General features: G+C 52.0%; 1 protein-coding gene across 1 annotated transcript; it reads right to left on the reverse strand.

Moving 5' to 3' along the window:
* Positions 1-2,256: 2,256 nt before the first annotated feature.
* AMER1 (APC membrane recruitment protein 1) lies at positions 2,257-5,649 on the reverse strand (the record flags this gene model as incomplete). The annotated part of the gene is made up of 1 exon (XM_079727743.1): positions 2,257-5,649. The coding sequence occupies one exon, from the start codon at positions 5,647-5,649 to the stop codon at positions 2,257-2,259; it is 3,393 nt and encodes a 1,130-aa protein (XP_079583869.1).
* Positions 5,650-19,829: the final 14,180 nt, after the last annotated feature.

Below are 19,829 nucleotides of genomic sequence, written 5' to 3' on the forward strand. Positions count from 1 at the left end.
GCAGGCTCTGGAGGTTGGTGATGGCTCTACTACCTGCTGTGGCTGGCACAGTCCACATATAAACAGCAGCTTAGGCTGCCATGAAGGACAAGCAGACAGAAGAGGCAAGTGGTGGGTTTTCCCCTGTTGTAAAGGCATTTGGTGAGTGTTTCCTGCCTGCCAAATAGCCAGGCCAATTTCAGCCCCACCCTCCCAGGGCAGCTTTGGTGAGAGGCCAGAATTTGGGCACTTCTCTCCTGGAATGCTGTGCTAGGGGTGAGGAGGGCCTTCCTCACCCTCTTTGATTCTCCAGCTCCATGACTAATGCATTTCTTCACAATGCAGACAAAGTCAGCCTGGAGAGCTGGTCTGGGTCCCTTGAGTGTTGGTGTCAGTGCCATGCAAATTCATGTGGTGCTTCCAGGGGTACAGCTTCTACCATCCAGGTTTGCTCTTTGTGGTGAGGGGCACTGGGCCAACCCCACTCTGAGAAATGGTGACAAAGACCAGCACAGACACATCCCTTGTCCAGGTGGCAGTTTGCCCACAGTCATCTTGACTTGGGGGGCCAACAGCATCTGTTCCTAAGCTAAGTTGCCGTATCTTGGGAATAGCAAGAGCCCTGTTTACCACTTCTCTTAACAGGCATGGAGATGGGTGGGGGGATAGGGACAGGGTCAGGGGAGCAAGGATCATAATTTGGGTCAACATATCCAGGTAAAAATGTTCCATATACCATTTCCAATAAAGAAATTTAAAAGGACCCCTCTCATGTTGGTGATTAATGAGGTAGAGCCTAGCAAGATTAGCCTGTTGCAATGTTTTCCTGACAGCAACTCTTCCCCACAAATATTTCCAAGCTAGTTTAACATGAAAACTGTGTGAATGCAGAAGGGAGGGTGCCATTCATTCCATAAAGGGCTGCAATTACCACACAAATCGGAGTCCTTCAGCTTGGCAGAGTGAGGGCAGGTCACAGTCTTTTCTCTCAAGAAGCATGGTCCTTTGATGATGCTAAGAACTTGGCTAATTGGAAAATGAAAGGTCTTTAGAGAGCCTGGAACAGCAGCCTAAATATCCTTGGTGTCCTGTCTCTTGGGAATGCTAGCATGGAGCCTCTTTACTGCGTCCAGTGAAGGGGTGGGCAAGGCTTAAGGAAGCTTTTGTCTTTGGGAGGGAAGAAATTTTCCCAAAAGAAGCTGAGTTGCCATGAGCTCCGCAATGTATGAAATCCTCTCTCCTGATGGCTGGACAAATGAACCTCCTTTTTCTATCCTCTTGCAACCTGCAAAAACCCCAGCCCCTACAGCCAAGCCTAATTTAGGCCACTTCTCTTCCTGTATATCAATTAAAAGAATGTGTTCCTTGTAATGAAATAAAAATTTCCTTTGGAGGAAAAAGGAACCAAGATTCAAAAGCATCTGCAATTCAGGCAGTCACAAGCTTGAAGAAACGATAAAGGAAAAAATCCTATCATTCCAGAGCTCGAGACTTATGGCAGTGTCTACAATAGAATGCTATTTTGTCTTCTGTTTGCAACTAGATGAATTTGATCACTCCATTAAGGGAATTAACGTTTTTGTCTTCAACCCAAGCTGTAGCAGGCCAGGTTAAAAGGCCTTCATCTGGTTATGATGCCAAAGTCCACAGCAATAGGCAGTGAGACACATGCTACTTGATCCTCTCTGAGGACAGCTAGCTGGGGCTAATAGATTATATCATCTGATGTAATGGTGGCAGCTATGCCAAGACCAAAGGAAGTGGGGGTGGGGGGGATCTGTACCGTAATTTCACATTGCTAACAGCAAACAAGCTCCCTGTCCCCAAGTGGGAGGCAGTGTAGATGCGGCTGCTCATCAGTGGTTCATCATTCACTGGGTGGAGAAGTGGCAGAGGGTGCTAAGGGTTCAGTCTGTGTCAAGGATGCATGCTATATATATATAATCACTACCTTGGCAACTGGAATAGGCACAAAATTACAGCATCCCAAACCCTGCATGGGTCACAAGAAAAAAACCCAAAAGAAAAAACTGGAGCACAGCAGCAGCAGCAGCAGCAGCAGCAGCAATCTCCCAGGGCAGATGTACTTGAGCTGAATGTGGCCACAGATGGCAGACAAGGGAAGTGGGAAAAAAAAGGTGAAAACTCATAGGAGCTTTCCTTGGCCAAAAGGATTTTCAAGTTAAACAGCAACCCCCACCCCCCACCCCTCTGCCCAACCCTGATCCCCATTCACATGCTCAGGCCCCATGCCCCCCACTCCAGAATTGATGATGACTACTCAGCTAGGTTTCCATTCATGGCAGTGGAGGAGTAGCTGGTGGGGAGAGAGGCACCTTGCTCGGCCCTCTCCTTTGACAGGTCAAGGCTGGAAGCCCCATAGTGAATGGGCTGAGGCTCTGGGGGCTCAGGCCGGACCCTGGGCAGCTGAGGGATGCCATGGGTAATGCCTACAGGCTTGGCCTGGGGCAGAGGGCTGGGGCTGAAGCCTCCAGAAATGGAGGAGCAACTGAGTTCATCAACAGGCAGCAGCACATCTCGAGGCCTGGCCCTCGGACTCTGGGAGGCCTTTGGCTGGAGGTTATAACAAGGGCCCATGGGCAGGGGTAGGTGCGAAGGTCGAGCTAGCTGAGACTTGGATTCCCCAGGTGCCCTTGGCTCTGGCCCTGATACTGACAGCAACATGGACATGGCGACAGGAGATATGCAACAGACTGCCTGTCCATATAGAGACTGGCCGGAAGGCCCATCCAACTGGCTAGGACTTATTCCTGCAGGGCCTGGCCCCACTGCGAGAGGACAGGGAGCCCAGGCAGGCCAGTCGTAGGTCCCTGGAGGTTCAGTATAGAGGGACAGGGGACTGTCTCGGCCCCATTCTTCCTCCTCTTCTTCTTCATCTGAATCTTCTTGCTGAGCCTGAAGCTCATCAGACTCCATGTAGCCCTGGCCCAGGTGAGAATTGGAGAGCTCCAGCTCCAGGGTCTCAGCAGTGTCGAGGGAGCGGCTCCTCCTGTTGAGGGCCATGGCAGCAGGTGGAGGACGAGGGTGCATGCCAGGCAGTCCCAAGTATCGAGGGAGACTGCTCACACCCCAGGGTAGGCCTTGGTAGAATCGGCTGTGGTAGTTGTTGAAGGCGCGCTTCTGGTAGTAGCCCAGTTCAAAAGCTTCCAAGGAGGCTGCAAGGTCTTCATCATTGTGGAACTCAGGATTTTCTTCACACTTGCCTTCCCCATCCCGTTCCACATCAGCGATGTCAAAGGTCACCATGGGGGGCAGCTCAGGGAGGTTTTGAGTGAAGGATGAGTCAGAGTCAGAGCTGCAGGACATGCTGGAGAAGAGGTTCCCATTGCTGGTGAACTCCACAAGGGCCTGAGAGAAACTCACAGTGGCATTCCCTTCCTTCTCAACCTCCTCTTCCTCTGGCTCCTCAGGGGGTGAATAAGTAGGGTAAGCCCTCCTGGGAGAGCCTCCAAAATTTGCTTCTTGCATGTCTGGCTCAAACATAGCATCACTCTGGAAGAGCTGCATCAGGCAGGTACTTTGATCTTTCTTGGAGCAGGTTCCCTCGAAACGCTTCTCCAAAGGACGGAAGTCCCTCCAGTCTGGCTCACTGCTTGCAGTGGCAGGGAAAGCTGAGGTGGTTCCTCTGTGGGAAGTCTGAGAGGCCCCTGACGCCCCTTCCACCAGGCCCATCACTGACGGCCCTAAAGGCCTCATCTGATACTCCATGATGGGCTTCTCCTGCCGGACTTGGACCTCTCGGACTTGAGCCTCTCGAGCACGGACCTCTCGGCCACAGGCCTCCCTGGCATAAGCCTCTCGAGCTCGGGCCTCTCTGACATAAGCTTCCCGGGTGTGGGCCTCTCGAGCATGGGCCTCCCTGGTGTGAGCTTCTTGGGTGTAGGCCTCCCTGGTGTGAGCCTCTCGGGCACATGCCTCGTGGGCCTCTCGCTGCTCCCGCCGAAGCTCCCAATACAGCAACTGTTTCTGGATGGTCACTAGCCGTTCTTCCTCTGTCTCCATTGCCCCAGGTGGCCGAGAGGAAGAAAAGGGCTCAAAGTTCAAGAAGGGGTCAAACATCTCAGAGCTGTGACCATGGAGGTCATAAAGGCAGTCATCCCCAGGTGGGGAGTTCTCAAGACTATCATCTGGCTCATAGAACTCATAGAGGGCATCACCACTATAGCTGTCTCGGGGCAAGCAATCCCTGCGGACAAGCCCCAGGGCCTCACCTGAATCATCCTCAAGTCCAGGTGTGGTGGAGTCATAATAACCCTCATCACTATTGGGGGCAGACTCTTGCTGATCGCTCTGAGGAGTCAAAAGGTCCCCAGGGGCTAGGCCAGGATAAGACCTAACTGAGTCAAGGAGCATGTAACCGAGGTGGCCTGGGGATGTGGTGGGATGGTAGCCTGGATTTAGAATGGGCCTTGGGCACACCTGGGAACTTGCCCACAGATATTCTAAGTCATCGTCTTCTTCCTCCTTGACTTCCTCTTCTTCCTCCTCTAATTCCACCTCCTCTTCCTCTTCTTCCTCGTCATCATCATCCGGCAAGGCCATCTCCTCGCCCCCTCCTTGGTAGGTCACCAGGCAGGAACTTCGTTTGGTCCCATCTCGATTGGCCCTCTGGCCTCCAGAGGCCATGCTGTCTGTCATACTGTCCATGTCCTGTTCTGCTATTATGTCACCACAACCTGTCAGTGAGTCAAAACTTTTCAGGGATGTGACATCCCCAAAGAGGAGGCTCAGCTGGTCCCCCACAGGGCCATTGGGTGGATTTACCTCTCCTGCCACAACCTTCTCCCCTGTTTCTGGGCTATGGGGCTCCTCTGGGCCACTGGCTTCAGGGGCAGGTTTGGGCTGCAGGAGTGCTGAGGCACAGGCCTCCATGGTTTTTTCTGGATCTTTGCAGGCTGTCTGCTCAGTGGCTGCTGGAGAAGTCTCTGGTACTGAAGAAACTTTTGGCCCAGGGACATCTTGGGATTTTGCATTTTCCTTTCTTGGGGCTTGGAGGGTCTCAGTGCGGGACAGAAGGGCTGAGCTCACGTGCTCATGAGGCCTGCCTCTGGCCCCCTCAGGCTCCTTGGCTCTTGGATCACTTTGCTCAGCCCCAGAGACCTTGCTCTTCCGGTGACGGCGGATACTGCTGAAAAAACCTTTCAGGCCTTTTTTTGGCTTGGGCACAAAGGGAGCCTTCTCAGCCCTAGCTTTCTCTGTGGCTCCAGCCACAGACGTTTTGCATCTGGAGTCTGTCTCCAAAGATCCATGGACACTCTGAGAGCCGGGAAGTCGGCAGGATGACTCAGGCAAAGGTAAGGAGAGGCCATTTCCTTCACTGACAATGTCTTCAGGGCCATGGACTGCTTCAATCAGGCCATCGTGGGTCTTGCTCTTGCTAAGACCCTTCTTAGAGCTGCCTTTCCCAGAACCTTTGCTTCGTCCCCCTCCAAAGAAACTAGGCAGGGTACAGATGCTCTTCTTGCCACCAAAGAGTTTCATGGCAGTTTTCTTCAGCCTACCTGGGCCAGATGAGGGTTGCTCTGATGCTGGCCCTTCTGTCATCTCAGCTGCCTTATTCTTGGCTCCTTTCTCGGCCCATTGGTCCTGGGTATCCACAGAGACTGCTGTTCCCTTGGCCTGAGCAGCTTCGTCCTTTTGGGACTCCATGTTGTTGGGGACAACTCAGGTATGTTCAGCTGAAAAATGCAGCCTTCTGGCTTCTGGGCACTGTTATAACATCATCAGTCAGGAAGCATCACAGTTGGGGCTGAAGATGAGAGAAACAAAGACAGAGAGACAGTACTGGTGAGCAAGCAACCAGGCTGGGTTTGTTTTCACAGGTGTCTGTGGTTTCAGGCTTGAGTGGAACCAGAAAGTAAGAGAAAATGTAGGGAAAACCTTAATGCACTCCATATGCTTGACTTGCTGGGCCAGCCTCCTCTGGGCCCCAAGGCAGCAAAACCCTACACTGAGCAACAGGCAGCTATCACCCCTACCCCACTTGCTGGGTCCACTCACTTCAGGTCACCTTAAACTCAGGGGAGCACTGGGCAGGGGGAACTGCAGATATGAAAAAGGCCCACGGTGCTATTTGTCATGAGAGGGATTATCAAAGGGGGTGGAGTGGAGAGGCAGGAAAGGCAGAAGGGAAGTCAACTCTTATGACAGAATTTTTGAAAAGCATCTGGCAAAATAGCCCACTAAGTATTCACTGGGTTCTGCAACATCCAGGCCTCAATTTCACATTAGCCAGGGCTCTCACTGACATTTTGCCTTGAGCTGGGTAGAAAAGTAGACCTGAAGTTTCACCTTCTTCCCCAGGCTCCCTAAATTGCCTGTAGGACCATGCTCATACCCTCAAAAGCTCAGAGTAGAAGCCTTGCAGACCCACATTCCAGAGCTGCAACCCAGGATCAGCTAAGATGGCATGGTAGCCTTGGGGCAAGGCACTCTCCGGGATTCAGTATCCTCTGTCCAAGACACCTAGAAGTACCTCCCTGTCATAGTGGTTATGTGAGGGGTAGGTCTAGGTCAGACTCTCTAGTGACTGTCCTGCTGGGAACAGATTTTAATGTGGCCCTCAGCAACTGAAACCTCCAAGTTCCACTTTAGAACCAGGAGGCAGACTATTTCTTCTCTGCTCCTTTCGTTACTTTGGCCCCCATCTAGCTCCCTATCTAGAAAAGGAACTCCTTGAAGGCACAGCTCCACATGATTCATGTCCCTGGTCTGGGAGTTAGGCTCTCAACAGCTATTTAAATAAATAAACCTGGTGCAACAGGGAACTCTACCCAGTGCTCTGTGGTGACCTAAATGGGAAGGAAATCCAAAAAAGAGGGGATATATGTATACGTACAGCTGATTCACTTTGCTATACAACAGAAACTAACAAAACATTAGTTTCTATATGTTAACATATAGTAAAGCAACTATACTCCAATAATTTTTTATAAATAAATAAATAAATAAATAAATAAACAAACCTGGCGCAAGACACACCCTTCTGGTCTAAGCTCCCAATCCTCTAAATATCCAAATGTCACAGAGATGGAATAAAAAGAAGAGCTAGCCAGCACCTACCCCAACATATCCCCCTCCCCAACCCCATTGTCTGATGTATTCATTCCAGTGACTACAACTGATTGACAGCTGGATCAGCGACCAGCCTGCTAAAACCCAATGACCCTTCCCTGGAAAGTCCCTCACCACTGTCCCCTCTCTGTAGGGTAGCCACCAGCAGATAAGGAGCTTGGGTAGGGAAGGGAGGCAGAACAGCTGCTGGGAGCCAGAGAGAGAGAAGGAGAGGCAAGCAACACTGTTGTCCTAAGAGCAGCTAGCCAGCACATCAGCCCTGTGATTGGTTGCCACTGTAATAACACTCACACATTCACCTGCAGTGAAACTAAGGATCAGCACTGGAGGTGGAGAGAGCCTGGCAGCTACACTCTGGCCTCTGACCTCTGACCTCATTAGAGGAACCTTGCTGGAGTCCCTGATCTTGTCTAGCAAATATTAACTTTGTGCCTTGTGCCCTGTTTGGCCTGACACTTGAATCATCAACTTGACCCAGGCTTCCATCAGGGGCTCTGCAGAACTGAATATTAAACTAGGAGCAAGAGAATGGCTGATTATCCAGAAAATAAGAGAAAAAAAACCCTCATCTGATCCCTTCTCTGCAGAGATCTGTATTGCCATTTGCTCACGTTAGGTTTTTGTTTTTTTGATTCTGTGTGACATACTTTAACATGGCATTGTTCCAGCTCACCCCTGTAACTGATAGGCCCACAATAGACAGTGCTACCCCTCAAATACACAATCATACACGCATACACTCAGAGTCCTCTGCACCAGGGTCTCATGGGAATAAGGGCCCTATCATCTATCTGAATCGCTCATTTTCCAGAGCACAGATGTTTTAACCTCAGCCCTGAAATTACTGACAGTGTTGTCATTATGGTGCTGGGCACTGAGGAGATGGGGTGGCAATAAATGGAGTTATTTGTGAAATTCTACTCCCCTCTGTGGAATTCATGAAATGAACCTCTCCAGAACATTTGGTTAAATGGTAGTTATTAAGCTCAGTGCTGCCAGAAGGGGAAACCCCAGTCCTTGCTTTTGGGGATCCCCTAGGCTAACAGGTAGAAAAACCTATATATAATAGTCTGAAGGCACAATATGATGCAGGCCTTAGAGAAGAGTCCCCATTATTGCTTAAGCAGAGTGTTGAAGTGTCATTCTTCAGACCTTGTGATCATATCCCAGGATAAACTTGAAAGGCAGAAAGATAGCTCCTGGGCTCAGAAAAGCTGCCTTGATAAGGAGGCATTCAATTTGGGCCTTGTTAGACAGGAGTGAGTAAAAACAGCAATTATTTAGGGGAAAGGATGGGCAAGACTAGTCATCAAGGAAGACCAAGGGCTAAGTGAAAAACCTTATGGGCTTACCCATCCTTGTGAATCAAAGGCTTAATTGTCCTACTGGTTTTGGAGCTGGAATTCCTGTGAACAGAAGAATTAGGCAGACTGAATCTCAAAGAGGGCTGCTTTCCAGAACCTTGATGCTTTGGCTTGAGGGTAGTCCCTTTGGGCTTTCTCTTGCCCTTGCTTCTGTGCTCTGTTAGAGTAAAGGCCAGCCCACTGCTCTCTACATTGTCCCCTTCCCTGTCACAGGGATCTGCAGTATGTTGTGGAAGGAGCCATGGGTCACAGGGCTGTGTTGCATACCATGCCAAGGGACCCTGAACAGGCCAAGGCACTCCTCTGAGCCTTGGGTGCTTGTGAAATGGAGATCAAAATAGCTCCTCTATCTACCCCCTCTATCTCCCCAGTCCACTGCAGTAATGTGAGGTTAGATGGGATAATGGACACCAAAAGCACTTTGTAAACTGTAAAGTGCAAAACAAATGAGAAAGGTTGGCATTACCATTATTTCAGGTCAGATCCCAGTTTCTTAGGAAGTAGTAGACCGTGTGTAAGAGGCCACTCATTTGAGAAAGCCATTCACTACAGGAAGTCCAAGGGACTAGCTGCCTTGGCTCATGCTGAGGAAGAGCCAGGTGTGAGGGGATTTTAAAGACATGTTCCTGGATTTATACAAAGTCCTCTGTGTATGTGGTGGGAGTGGGTGAACTAGGCAAGGTTGTGTCCCTGGGAATGAAATTCTCTTCCCCCAGCTTCAGGCTTTCCTCCTAACTAGGCCCAGGGTTATCTTTGCTGGCAAGGACCAGCCTTGAAACTATGCTGTCTCCTACCTCCCTGCCTTGTCCCTCCCAGAGCCATGTACCCCACTCATAGTGTCTCTTCGCTGCATCCCCCTTCAAGACAGTAGGACAGGAGGTGGCAGGAATCACCCATAGCTAGTAGCCCCCTAGCCCGGCCCCACCTAGCCACTTCTGGCCCAGGCCCCTTCTCCATACACCTTACTACCTCACCAGGTCCCAATGCTGTCCTTCCCCAGTGGGCTATGCTGCCTCTATTCGGGACCACAGAGTACACTGGTCAGGAGAGTGAGGTGGGGCTGAAGGCAAAGGAGACAGCAAAGGGACAGATTCTTCAGCTTCCCCAGGCTGAGGCTAGCTCCCTTCATGGTTCCTGCCAAGAAAGTGGTCCTGCTAAATGCAGAGCCCCTCCACCCTTAGGTTTCTCAGCCTGTATGGCTGTCTAAGCTTCCGGTGGACTGGTGGGTGAGGGAACCCTGTAAGGCTACTCTGTGGTCCATGGCAGGGGCCACTTGCTACAGCTGTTGCTAGCATGGCCAGAATTGAGCTGTGGGCATCCCTGCTCCCGAGGCCAGCCTCAGGCCATTCTCGGACCAGTGAAAGGCTAGGTCAGAGCTAGGGCAGAGCTTCTTCCTTCTCCCCTCCTCTCAAAATACAGGCAGGAGACAAGTCACAAACCTGCCCCAGGAATCCTTCTCGATAAGGAGGAAACAGCTCCACCAAGTCTTAAACATTCTGCTCCCAGCCCTATTTCCTGGGGCCAGCTCAGCCAACTTAGAGAAGGCTGAGTTCAGGGAAGAAGTGTGTGGATTTATGCAGTAGCTGCAGAGGCATGGCCTCAACCAGTCATAGTTTCCCAGACCTCCTCCAAGAAGTTTTCCTGGGAGCAAGCCCACTCTGGGCCCACCCTGCCCTCATGTATGTGGAGGAGGGTGGTCTAAGGAAGGAGTACTAAGGACAGGAAGCCCAGCCCCCCACTCCCTGAGAGTCAGCCAGTTCTGCACTGTAATCAGCTCTGCCTACCTGGGGGAAATCCAGCAAGTTCTTTCAGTTTCCCCAACTGGAAAATGATGCTATTAAGAGTGCCTACCTCTTAAAGCTATTTTATGGAACAAAACCGATGTATATAAAGTATCAAATAAAATGCATTATATAACAGAGGCTCAAAAACATGGCGACTAGTTTTATATGTATTTTATTCAAACTATAGTTGGACAGTTTCTAGCAGCAAAACTACCTCAGTCAGGGTTGACTAAAGTGCTCCCCAGTGCTCTAAGGGTATGTCACCAAACCTCCTTGGGCCTCAGTTTACCCAAATGGTAAATGAGGGTGACTGTGCAGTTATCTCACAGGAGGCTTCAGTTGTTCTTTTAGCCAACCTTTGACATTCAGGAACTCAAAATGTTGCCTCAAATCAGCTACTGGCTAACAGCTCTGGATTATCTGGGAATTTCAAGTAGCCAGGTTCTCTAGCCCAAGCCAGAAAGGTCAATGATTCAAATTCAGCTAAAGTACCAGCATAAAAGGAAATGCAAATCAACGGATGTCCTTTATCCACTCATGGTACTCACCAGTTTACAAAGTGTTCCCCACTTCCTCACTCCCCATTTCTCCTTCCCAGCCATCTATTAATCAGGCCTGGTAGGGGATGGTAACTCCTTGTCACAGAAAAGGAAACTGCCTAGGCTTGGGAAAAGACTTGCCTAAGGTCACACAGTGGGATGATGACAGAGCCACACCAGTTTCCAGGCCTCTTTGAGTCCCAATTCTATGCCATTCTGCTGCACCATTCTGGCCCATAATCAAAGGAAGAAGACTGAGAGTAAGGACTTTGCAGGTTCTCCTCACACCTGCAAGAGCCATCATCTCTCCCTCCCATCACACTCCTGTCCCAACCCAGCTGAGCCTTCTCTGAAGCATTTCCAGTCCTCACTGGCTGCCACTATTTTGGCCCCACCTAGCACATTCCAGAAAGCCTGCTGACTTCAGAATCCAAGAGCTGCCAACCCAGCCTGTGGCTGTTCTCCTCATCAGCAACCCCACCATCACTGCTCCCAAACCGTGGAATATGTTCCTCTATTCTTCTTTTCCTTGGGAGATAAGCTTGAGGAGCCAAAAAAAAAGGTCCAAACAGAAACCTGCCAGTGGGGACAAAGATAAAGGTAAAGACAAAACGGGGACAAAGAATTTGAGCTATTATTTAAGGAAAATGATCTATGAGATTTGGAATTCGAATCAACCATGTCTAAAACCCACAGCCAAAGTCTACTCTCAAAACCATTTTTTTTAGGACCTGAAGGAAGGGCTGTCTAGCTTGGTATTCTTTGGTGGAGCTGTAAAGGCTGCTGGCAGAGCCCCACCCAAGCTACCCCTGAAACCACTCCTCCCCTAATTTGCAGGCTTCCTGAGGAGCACCTCTTCTCAAGGGGGCATCCCACCAACTCTAGATGCAGCACAGACCCCAAACTGGGCCCTCTAGCCCCTGCTCCTATTCCCCCACCACTAGTCCATCAAATGAATGAACGTACTCAGCCTTGGGCAATTCATTCTGGCAGGGCTCAGTCTGTCTTTTCATTTCTCTCAATGCACCCTCCTTCATCTTATACAGTAGTCACCATATCTAGCACAGAGCAGGAGCTCAAACAACGTTGGTTCAACTGAATTCTAATTTAGCTGGAGTCTGTCAGCCCAGAACTAAAATGCCAGCTTCATCCCTTTCAGGCTGTGGGATATGAGAAAGTGGCCTAACCTTTTTGAAACTCAAATGCCTTATCTATACGATGAAGAAAATGCTACCTACCATCTAGAATCGCAGTAAGGATTAGAGATGATAAATGTAAAAGACAGATTATTTGCTAGGTACCAAGCAGATGTTCAATCACGTGCCCTTGCAGCTACCTTCTCCACTCCAGCTCGTCAGATTCCCCCCCACCCCTCCCGGTCCTATGAGGATGATAAAAGTGTCTTAGCAGAGTTCCCTCTGGTTCCTCCCTGCCATGACACTGAAATCCCACCCCGTGCCTCCCCACTTCCATCTCATCCATCCTGCACACCCTTGCCAGGTTCATTTTCTTACAATCCTGATTTCAGCACATCACTCCTCTACTTACCAAATCTTCCGCATTGCCTACAGGATCAAGGCCAAATCCCTTTGCCTGACTTTCAAGACTTGCTCTCTGCATGCCCTTTGCAGGTTTCCTAGGCTCACTTCTCTGCCCCTTAGCTTCAGCCTCAAATATACAGGGGCTTCTCCAGTCTGGGAGGTGTGGTCACCCAGACTCGGCCTCTCCCTAGAAACAGGCCTTCCTGGGGAATCTTCTGGATGCTCCGTCTTTCTCCTCAGGCTGCGGAGGCTGCCTACCCCACTTGCCTGGAACAGTGGGGGCTCTGGGAGGAGACTCTCAGGCTCCCAACCCCCTTAGAGAGGAATGTATCCAAGGAAGGTGTCATGCCTGCATCATAAGGCTTCCACTATGTCAGTACTAACCCAGCAAGGGTGAGATCAAAGACAGGCACTACCTCCTTCCATCCCTGTTCAGATGAAGAACAAGAGAGGAGCTAACCCCAGGGAAACAGATGTGACAAGGCAGCCGAGGAAAGCCTGCAGAGGAGCAGCTGGGTGGAGTGAACAGTGGAGACTCCTGACTTTCCTATGTATCCACTCCTCTGTATGCACCATACCCTATGTGAGAGACCAGGTAAGGAAACTGAGGTTTGGGGGTGGGGGGGAATCAGGATCAGTGTGCTTAGAGAAAGAAGCCTAGAATTGGGGGCCTGGAGCTTTGTGCTCTCAGGTAACCTTGGGCAAATAAATCCCTTCCCTGTTCTGGGCCTCTGTTTTCCCATGTAGAAATGGGAGATTGGACCGGGGATCTGCTTCCCCCAGGATGCATGAGAAGCTGGGGAAAGGGCGGTCCTGTGTCCAGTTTTCTAGTGGCTGCTGAGTCAGGAGGCATGTTGAGGGAATGGGATGTTGGGGATCCTAGGCTTCACTGGGAGGCCTGGATGCCTAGCTGGTTGGGTCCACTGCAGAACAGAGGTGTACTGTGGCCCAGCCTCACTCCTCATGCCTCTCACTTCTACCCCCTGCAAGCCCACCCAGCATTTTACTCTTTCTGAATGCACGAGGCCTAGCCTATGAATATTTCATACATATACAGAGAGGAGGGGGACCACAACTGTCTGGGCCTAGCCCTCTCTCTCCGGAAAGAGCTGCAGCCCCCAGAAGAGAGGGCTGAGGAGTACTGACTAGAGAAGAGGGGTTAGTATCTGCTTCGAAACCCAGCAGGGGGAAAAAAAAACCTGTAGGAGATGAAAGCAATGAACGCTCTGCAGCAAGAAATGTAGATCAAAGGGTCGCAAAGCTCCCCCACCCCCACCCCCTGCAGCACCACTATGGCTGCCTCTGACTCCACCAAGCTCCCTCGGGCCATTTCCTCCATTGTTCATATTATCCCCTAATCCCAAAAGGGGAGGTGCAGGGGAGGAATGCACCCTCACTCGGCTGGCACCTGCACCTCTGCAGTGGTTCTGGTTTCCCTGCCTGCCTTGCTAGCGATACACTTAGGCATGCACAGGTTTGAAAAATAAGACCAAGGAGAGGTGAAAAGACTCTGTGATTATTTAATTCAGAGAACAGAAGTTGGAGGTGGAAGAGATGGTTTAATGCCCATGAAATCTCCAATGAATTGTTAAGCAGAAGAGCAATGGTGGCCAGCTGCTCTCAACCCCACCCCCCAACACACACACACACACACACACACACACACACACACACGCACACACACACACACACACACGCAGTTGGTTTAAGCATAGCATGAGAGGCTCAGGTTAGATCTGAGAAAGAACTTCCTGGCAATGAGATGGGTAACCCAGGAATGAATGACACAGGAAGGCTATGAAATGCCTCCTCTGAGGGCTTTACTTTTTTTTTTTTTTTTTGCGGTACACAGGCCTCTCACTATTGCGGCCTCTCCCGTTGCGGAGCACAGGCTCCGGACGCGCAGGCTCAGCGGCCACGGCTCACGGGCCCAGCCACTCCGCGGCATGTGGGATCTTCCCGGACCAGGGCACGAACCCGTGTCCCCTGCATCGGCAGGCAGACTCTCAACCACTGCGCCACCAGGGAAGCCCCTGAGGGCTTTACTTTTATCACCTAGTCTATCTGCCTGGTCAGGATTTGAGGCAGGGGCACTGATGAAATAACACTGGGCATGCCCTCTTGTAGCCCATCTGTAAATGAGGAGGCTGGAAGCCCTTCTCCCTCTTTGATTCTACAAGCAAGCCAGACTTGTTGCTATTTCTCTCATTCCCTTTGTCCCCTGGTTCAGAGATTGTAAATGTAACAGTTCTTGAGGAATTGTTAACACCTCCACTATACTAGGAGAGAATCACTGGACTGCCAACTTCTTTCAATTACCTCCCTTCCTGAAACTTTCAGCCCCTGACAGGCTGTAGACCAAGATGAAAACACAAGAGACATGCCAGGAGAGGAGCTCCTAGCAAGCTAACTTAGTATCCCTTCACTCTTGATGAATGGGTGAGGTAAGATGAGGGGTTAGTTAATGCAATTTGTGCTGATTTGTGTTGAATGGAGGCTGCTGGAGACAGTGGGATACAGTGGAGTCACTGCACAGGAGGCAGCAGCCTCTCCCTAAATGCTGTGTGACGTTAAGCAAGTCCCTGTTGCTTTCCAATGCCTCAGGATTCCCATCTGTAAACATAGGTGTCCAAACTGGTGTTCCGTGAAGGCCTGTCCAGCTGGGAGAAAAAGGATCAGCAGAGGCCTGAGGGCCGCTTAGCCTCCACCACGTTGGTATGTAGGCTCCAGGCTCCCTCCTTTCCCCCAACCCCCTGCAAGGCCAAAGAGAGGTTGACAAGATACAGTTTCCCTCTAGAGATAGGCTGCCCCCCAGTTCTTTCAGATCCAAAGGTGGCCTCTTACCTGCCCAGTTTATGGTGTTCTTCCTATCCCTTTCTAAGACCCCATTCTAAAACCCTTTCTAAAATCCCATTTTATTGTGTCATGTTTGCACACAAAAAATATCAAAACCTCCCAATTCCCCATTCTTTGATGGCCCCTTCCTCCATTCCCCCCAGATCAGATCCTCATTCCACAACCTGGCATTTGGGAACCCCACCACCACTGGACCCCAACCTCCTTTCTACCTTACAGTATCAACCAGAAAAGACTGGCACTGCACTCGGCCTGCTTGCAAGCCACCCCCTCCTACTCCTAATTTTGCTTATACCACTATCCTTTGCCTAACCAAACCCCTCTAATTTCTGGAGGCTTCCCAGGACAATTCCCCTGTATATACAGATCTCTCGTCTCTCTCCATGGTAGTTTGCCTCTAGACTCATGAATCAGCAACCAAAGGTAGTGTAGTCTGGGGACTGGGCAATCCAGGTCCTGAGCTTATTGAAGGGAGACATCATGATTTATTTACTTTTAATTTTAGATGTAACCCACCCCCCTTCTCAATTTTCATTAAGTCTACTCAATAAATATCTAAGCCTTCAGTATCATTTTTCTAATCATTTTCATATGAACCAGGACAAGTGCCAGTGGAGAGGTTAAGGTCTTCTCCAAAGCTTTACAGACGGCAAGTCCTTCCGGAGCATTCATTAACTGCTATGCATTGCTAGGCTTTGAGGGGATTGTGGCTGAGATCCAGGTTTTCTTTACCCCCCTGAGAGGTTCCGAAAGAACCCAAACATCCATGATATCAAGGAGACAAAGTAGAGGCAGGGAAACTCAATTATAATTTGTCTCCTATTATAATTTAAGCCCCCAAATGCCCAAGGGATGCAGGCAGCCTGGAGGAGTTCTGAGTTCTGAGAAAGAAGAGGTCATCATGGACTGCAAGAGACGGTCAGGAAAGGCACTGAGAAGATAGGCCCAGAGCTGAGAGGGAAGAGAATTTGGACAGTGCAGGGTGAGTGGGTTTGGGTGTGGGGAGGGAGTTATATAGGGCAGATATGTTAGGTGGCTGTTGGTTTGAGGCAGTGCAGAGGACATGTCTAGCTCTGGGCCGGGGATGCCCAGCTGCAAGTAGGGGGACTGTATTGGTGCTTGGTCAAAGTGAGAGGAGGTGACTGTAGTGTAGTATCTGCAGTCCTGGCTAGTGTCACAAAGGTCCCCATCTAGCCTTCCCTGAAGTGAGGGATTTATTGGGTCTCACTGTCTCCTCTCAAAGGTGCCTAGGCTTTGCCTGGGCCCTGCAGCCCACAGAGTTCTCCACCCTCAGAGGTGGGTCAAATGTCCAAGAAGAGCCTTTCAAGCCCCTACGTAGCTCCCTCCCTCTTGTTCCTCAGAAAGGCCTGGAGTCTATTGCCAGAGGCACACAGCGGTGGATGGGGCCGAATGAGCAGAGCTGCACTCGGGGAGGGGGCTCTGCTGGAATCCCCAAGGGGTGGGGTGCAGAGTCCAACAGCGCAGCACCCTCCACCCAGCCCAGATGAATGCAGCAGGCAGGCAAAGCTGCAGAGGGAGATGTTAGTGTGTGAGGGGCAAAGGCTCACCTTGACCCCGCGGCCCGTGCCAAGACAAGTCTGGCCAAACCGAGGCTGGCTCTGCGGAGCCAGTCCAGCTGCCGCCTGGGCTGTGGTGCGCCTGGAGGGCACAACCCCTCACCACCGGAAAGCCTAGGCAAAGTCCAGAGGTCACCAGTGTCAAAGGTGTCTGCAGCAGACAATGACAGCGGCCTGGCAGCCTGGGTATTTTAAGTAACTGCGAAGTTGGAGGGTTTGGCTGCCTCTCTAGCTCTCTCACACACACCCAAACGGTTCGTTCCCTACTACAATAATTGCTCCCTCGGCCTCTGGCACAGAACACCCTCCCCCCCACATACACACACACCCCACCACGCTTATCGCTATTTTTAAACCGTTGGCTGGAGAGGAAAACGCGGCCAGTGCCCTCCAAGGGGAGAGGAGGCGAGGCGGGGGGTGGGGGTAGGTGGGGGACACAAAGCGGCCTTGCAGCTCTGACCCAAGGACTAGCTTGAGCTGCTGCCCCAACGCAAGGTACAGCGAGAGCCGGGTTGCCAGCCCGCCTGTCCGCGGATGGGGGGGCGCCAGATGCGCCCGGAGGCCCAGGAGCAGGGGGCGCGGCTGTTGGGGCCTCAAGGCCGAGGTTCCAAAGGGAAGTGAGCAGACCACAGGCCCAACTGAGCTCCCCCAGGGAGGAGGCAGACAATGTAGATACCCCAATCCACGCCAAAGTAAGTACCCGTCGGGCCCAGCCTAGCGCGCTGGCTTCGTCCCTAGGGGACAGGGAGAGGCAGGAGATGCGCAGGGGAGGGGAGGGGCGGGGCGGCAGACGAGCCGCTGGGGTGAGCAATACCCGCGTAACACAGCTGTTCCAGCTAATGTGCTACAACAAAGCTGTAAAGATCCTGGCCTACAAATGCACCGCTGGGAGTGCTGGTTGGCTGCTCCCCTCCCGAGACCGCAGGGCAGCACGTGCGGGCCCCATCCCCGCCTCCCCCGAGAGCCCCAAGGCATGGCCCAGGATAGCCCGCCGGCCTGCCCACCTCTTTTCCGCCTCTAGCCGCGGTCGCTCGCGCCCAGGGGACACTGCTCTGGCCCTCACCGGACAGTCCTCAAAGCGGGTTCCAAAGGGGAGCGCAGAGCGGTCCGGATGCCGACCGGCCCAGCCCTTAGAGCTCCTCTCCAGGCGGCCAGAGCGGAGCACGCGAGACTGCATCGGACGGCGGGCAGGCGGAGGCTCCTGGCCGCGCGTAATGCTTACCCGGCCCGGTCCGGTTTCCAGCCCGCTTATTGTCTTTTGCGCCTCCCTGGCCGGGGCTGGAACCTTGGTTGCCACGGCTGAGAGCGTCGCCACTGCCGCCCCTGCCGCCGCCGTGGCTCCAGTCACCTCCTGCACCGGCTCCCCTACCCCAAGCTCTGGGCAGCTCCCCCATACCCTTCCCCCCGGACTCCACAGCCACAGGGTGGGGCATCGGCGCCCTGATTGGCAGGCTTATGGCCCAATCGCCACGGTGAGAAGGCGTTTCCCGACTCGCCCACTGTTTTCCTTGGTGCGTTTCTCTTTAAATGCAAATAAGCGCGGGCGTGGTGTTGGCAGGGGACGTAGAGGCTGCAGAACCCCTCGCTGGGACTCCCTACTTCCCCCGCCCCCCACGCCGGGCTGGTCGCTGCTTGGCGACACCGCAAGCTCGAGGGGCCGGTCCCGCCCGGATGGGGCTCGCTGGAGCCTTGGAGCTCGGTTTCGATTTTGCATGCGTTCCCATTTCCGTGGCCGCGGTGCAATCGCGCTGCGGCGTCCTGGCCGCCACCCGGCAGTTTATTCCAGAGCGAGAGGCAGGCGGGGAGAGGCGGGGGCGAAGAGGTTGGGGACTACAAAGCCCCTTGGCAACTTGCCGGGCCCATCCTTAGGCATAGAAACAGGGCCCCGGGGCACGCGCCCCTGGGCCGCGCCGAGGGACTCACCTGCCAGGAAAGCGAATTGCAGCGCCCGCGTCCCAGCTTCCTCCGCCTCTTCGGCACGCTGGAGCCTTAAGAGACCATAGAGTCCAGCTTCCACCAGTTACTGAAGGGCCTGCTGCTGCCCAGAGAAGAGAAAGTGCTTCTACAAGGTCACCTACCCTGCCAGCGACTGGGGCAGATTTGGAGTTCAGAACTCAGGCTCTCAGTCCAGGGCTGCTTTTACTTTTCTCTGTAAAGACCGGTTTTCGTGATTGACCCTCACCCAAATTTCCCAACTTTTACGGAACTTGAGGGGATCCCCAAAGTCTCTAGTGGACTCCTCAACCTTTTAATGGTGAACTAGGCTCTGTGCAGTTTCCTGTCCCTGAAAAATATGGATATTTAGAGAAAAATCTTGTCTGGGCCCAGACTGGAGGTCAAAGTTGAAGGTGGAGTGAGGAGGCCTGTACTAGCCTTGCCGCTGATGTGTCTGAGATGTGGCAGGGGGCCAGCCTGAACTTCGGTGGTCTCTAACTAGCCTGAGGGCATTAAGTGGCATTGGTGGCTGCCAGGGCCAGGTGAGCAGAGGAAACAAAGAATCCAGTTCTACCACTAGCTCAAGAATATCCAGAACGCCCAGCCCTAAAACTCTGTGAAAGTCTAAAAAGCAGGGGGGGTGGGGGTGGAGGTGGTAAAGTTGAGGAGAGGGGAGGGGTTAGAGAACAATGCCTGCCATTTTTGCACTGCAGGAGGAGTGTTCTCTGCTGCTGTACTGGGTCCTGTTTGCCTTGAAAAGATCCAGCTGCTAAACTAGTAAGAGGAGGACTGCTGCCCCTGCATGTGTGGGGCACAGGAAGTGACATGGCTGCTAGAGCTGGGATCTGGCTCCAACTCTGCCTCAGAGTTGCTGTATGACCTTGGCCAGTCCGTTTTCTTCTCTGGGCCAGTCCATTACCCCATCTCCACAAGGAGGGAGTAAGATTGTTCGAGCGCATTGATGTCTTCCAACTCTGACAGTTCAACTCAATTCTTTTTATAATATTACGTGACTTTCCATGACATTCTATACATGGCCAACAAAAATCAGTATTTGAACATCAGACCTCCTCTCCTAGTCCTAGGTTCAAATAAATGTCAGGGAGGAGGGGGCTGTGGCTAACTCATTGTGCAACTTTGTTGGGCAAGTGCCTTCTTC

This window comes from Hyperoodon ampullatus (assembly GCF_949752795.1).
Source record: "Hyperoodon ampullatus genome assembly, chromosome: X".
Taxonomy (NCBI): domain Eukaryota; kingdom Metazoa; phylum Chordata; class Mammalia; order Artiodactyla; family Ziphiidae; genus Hyperoodon; species Hyperoodon ampullatus.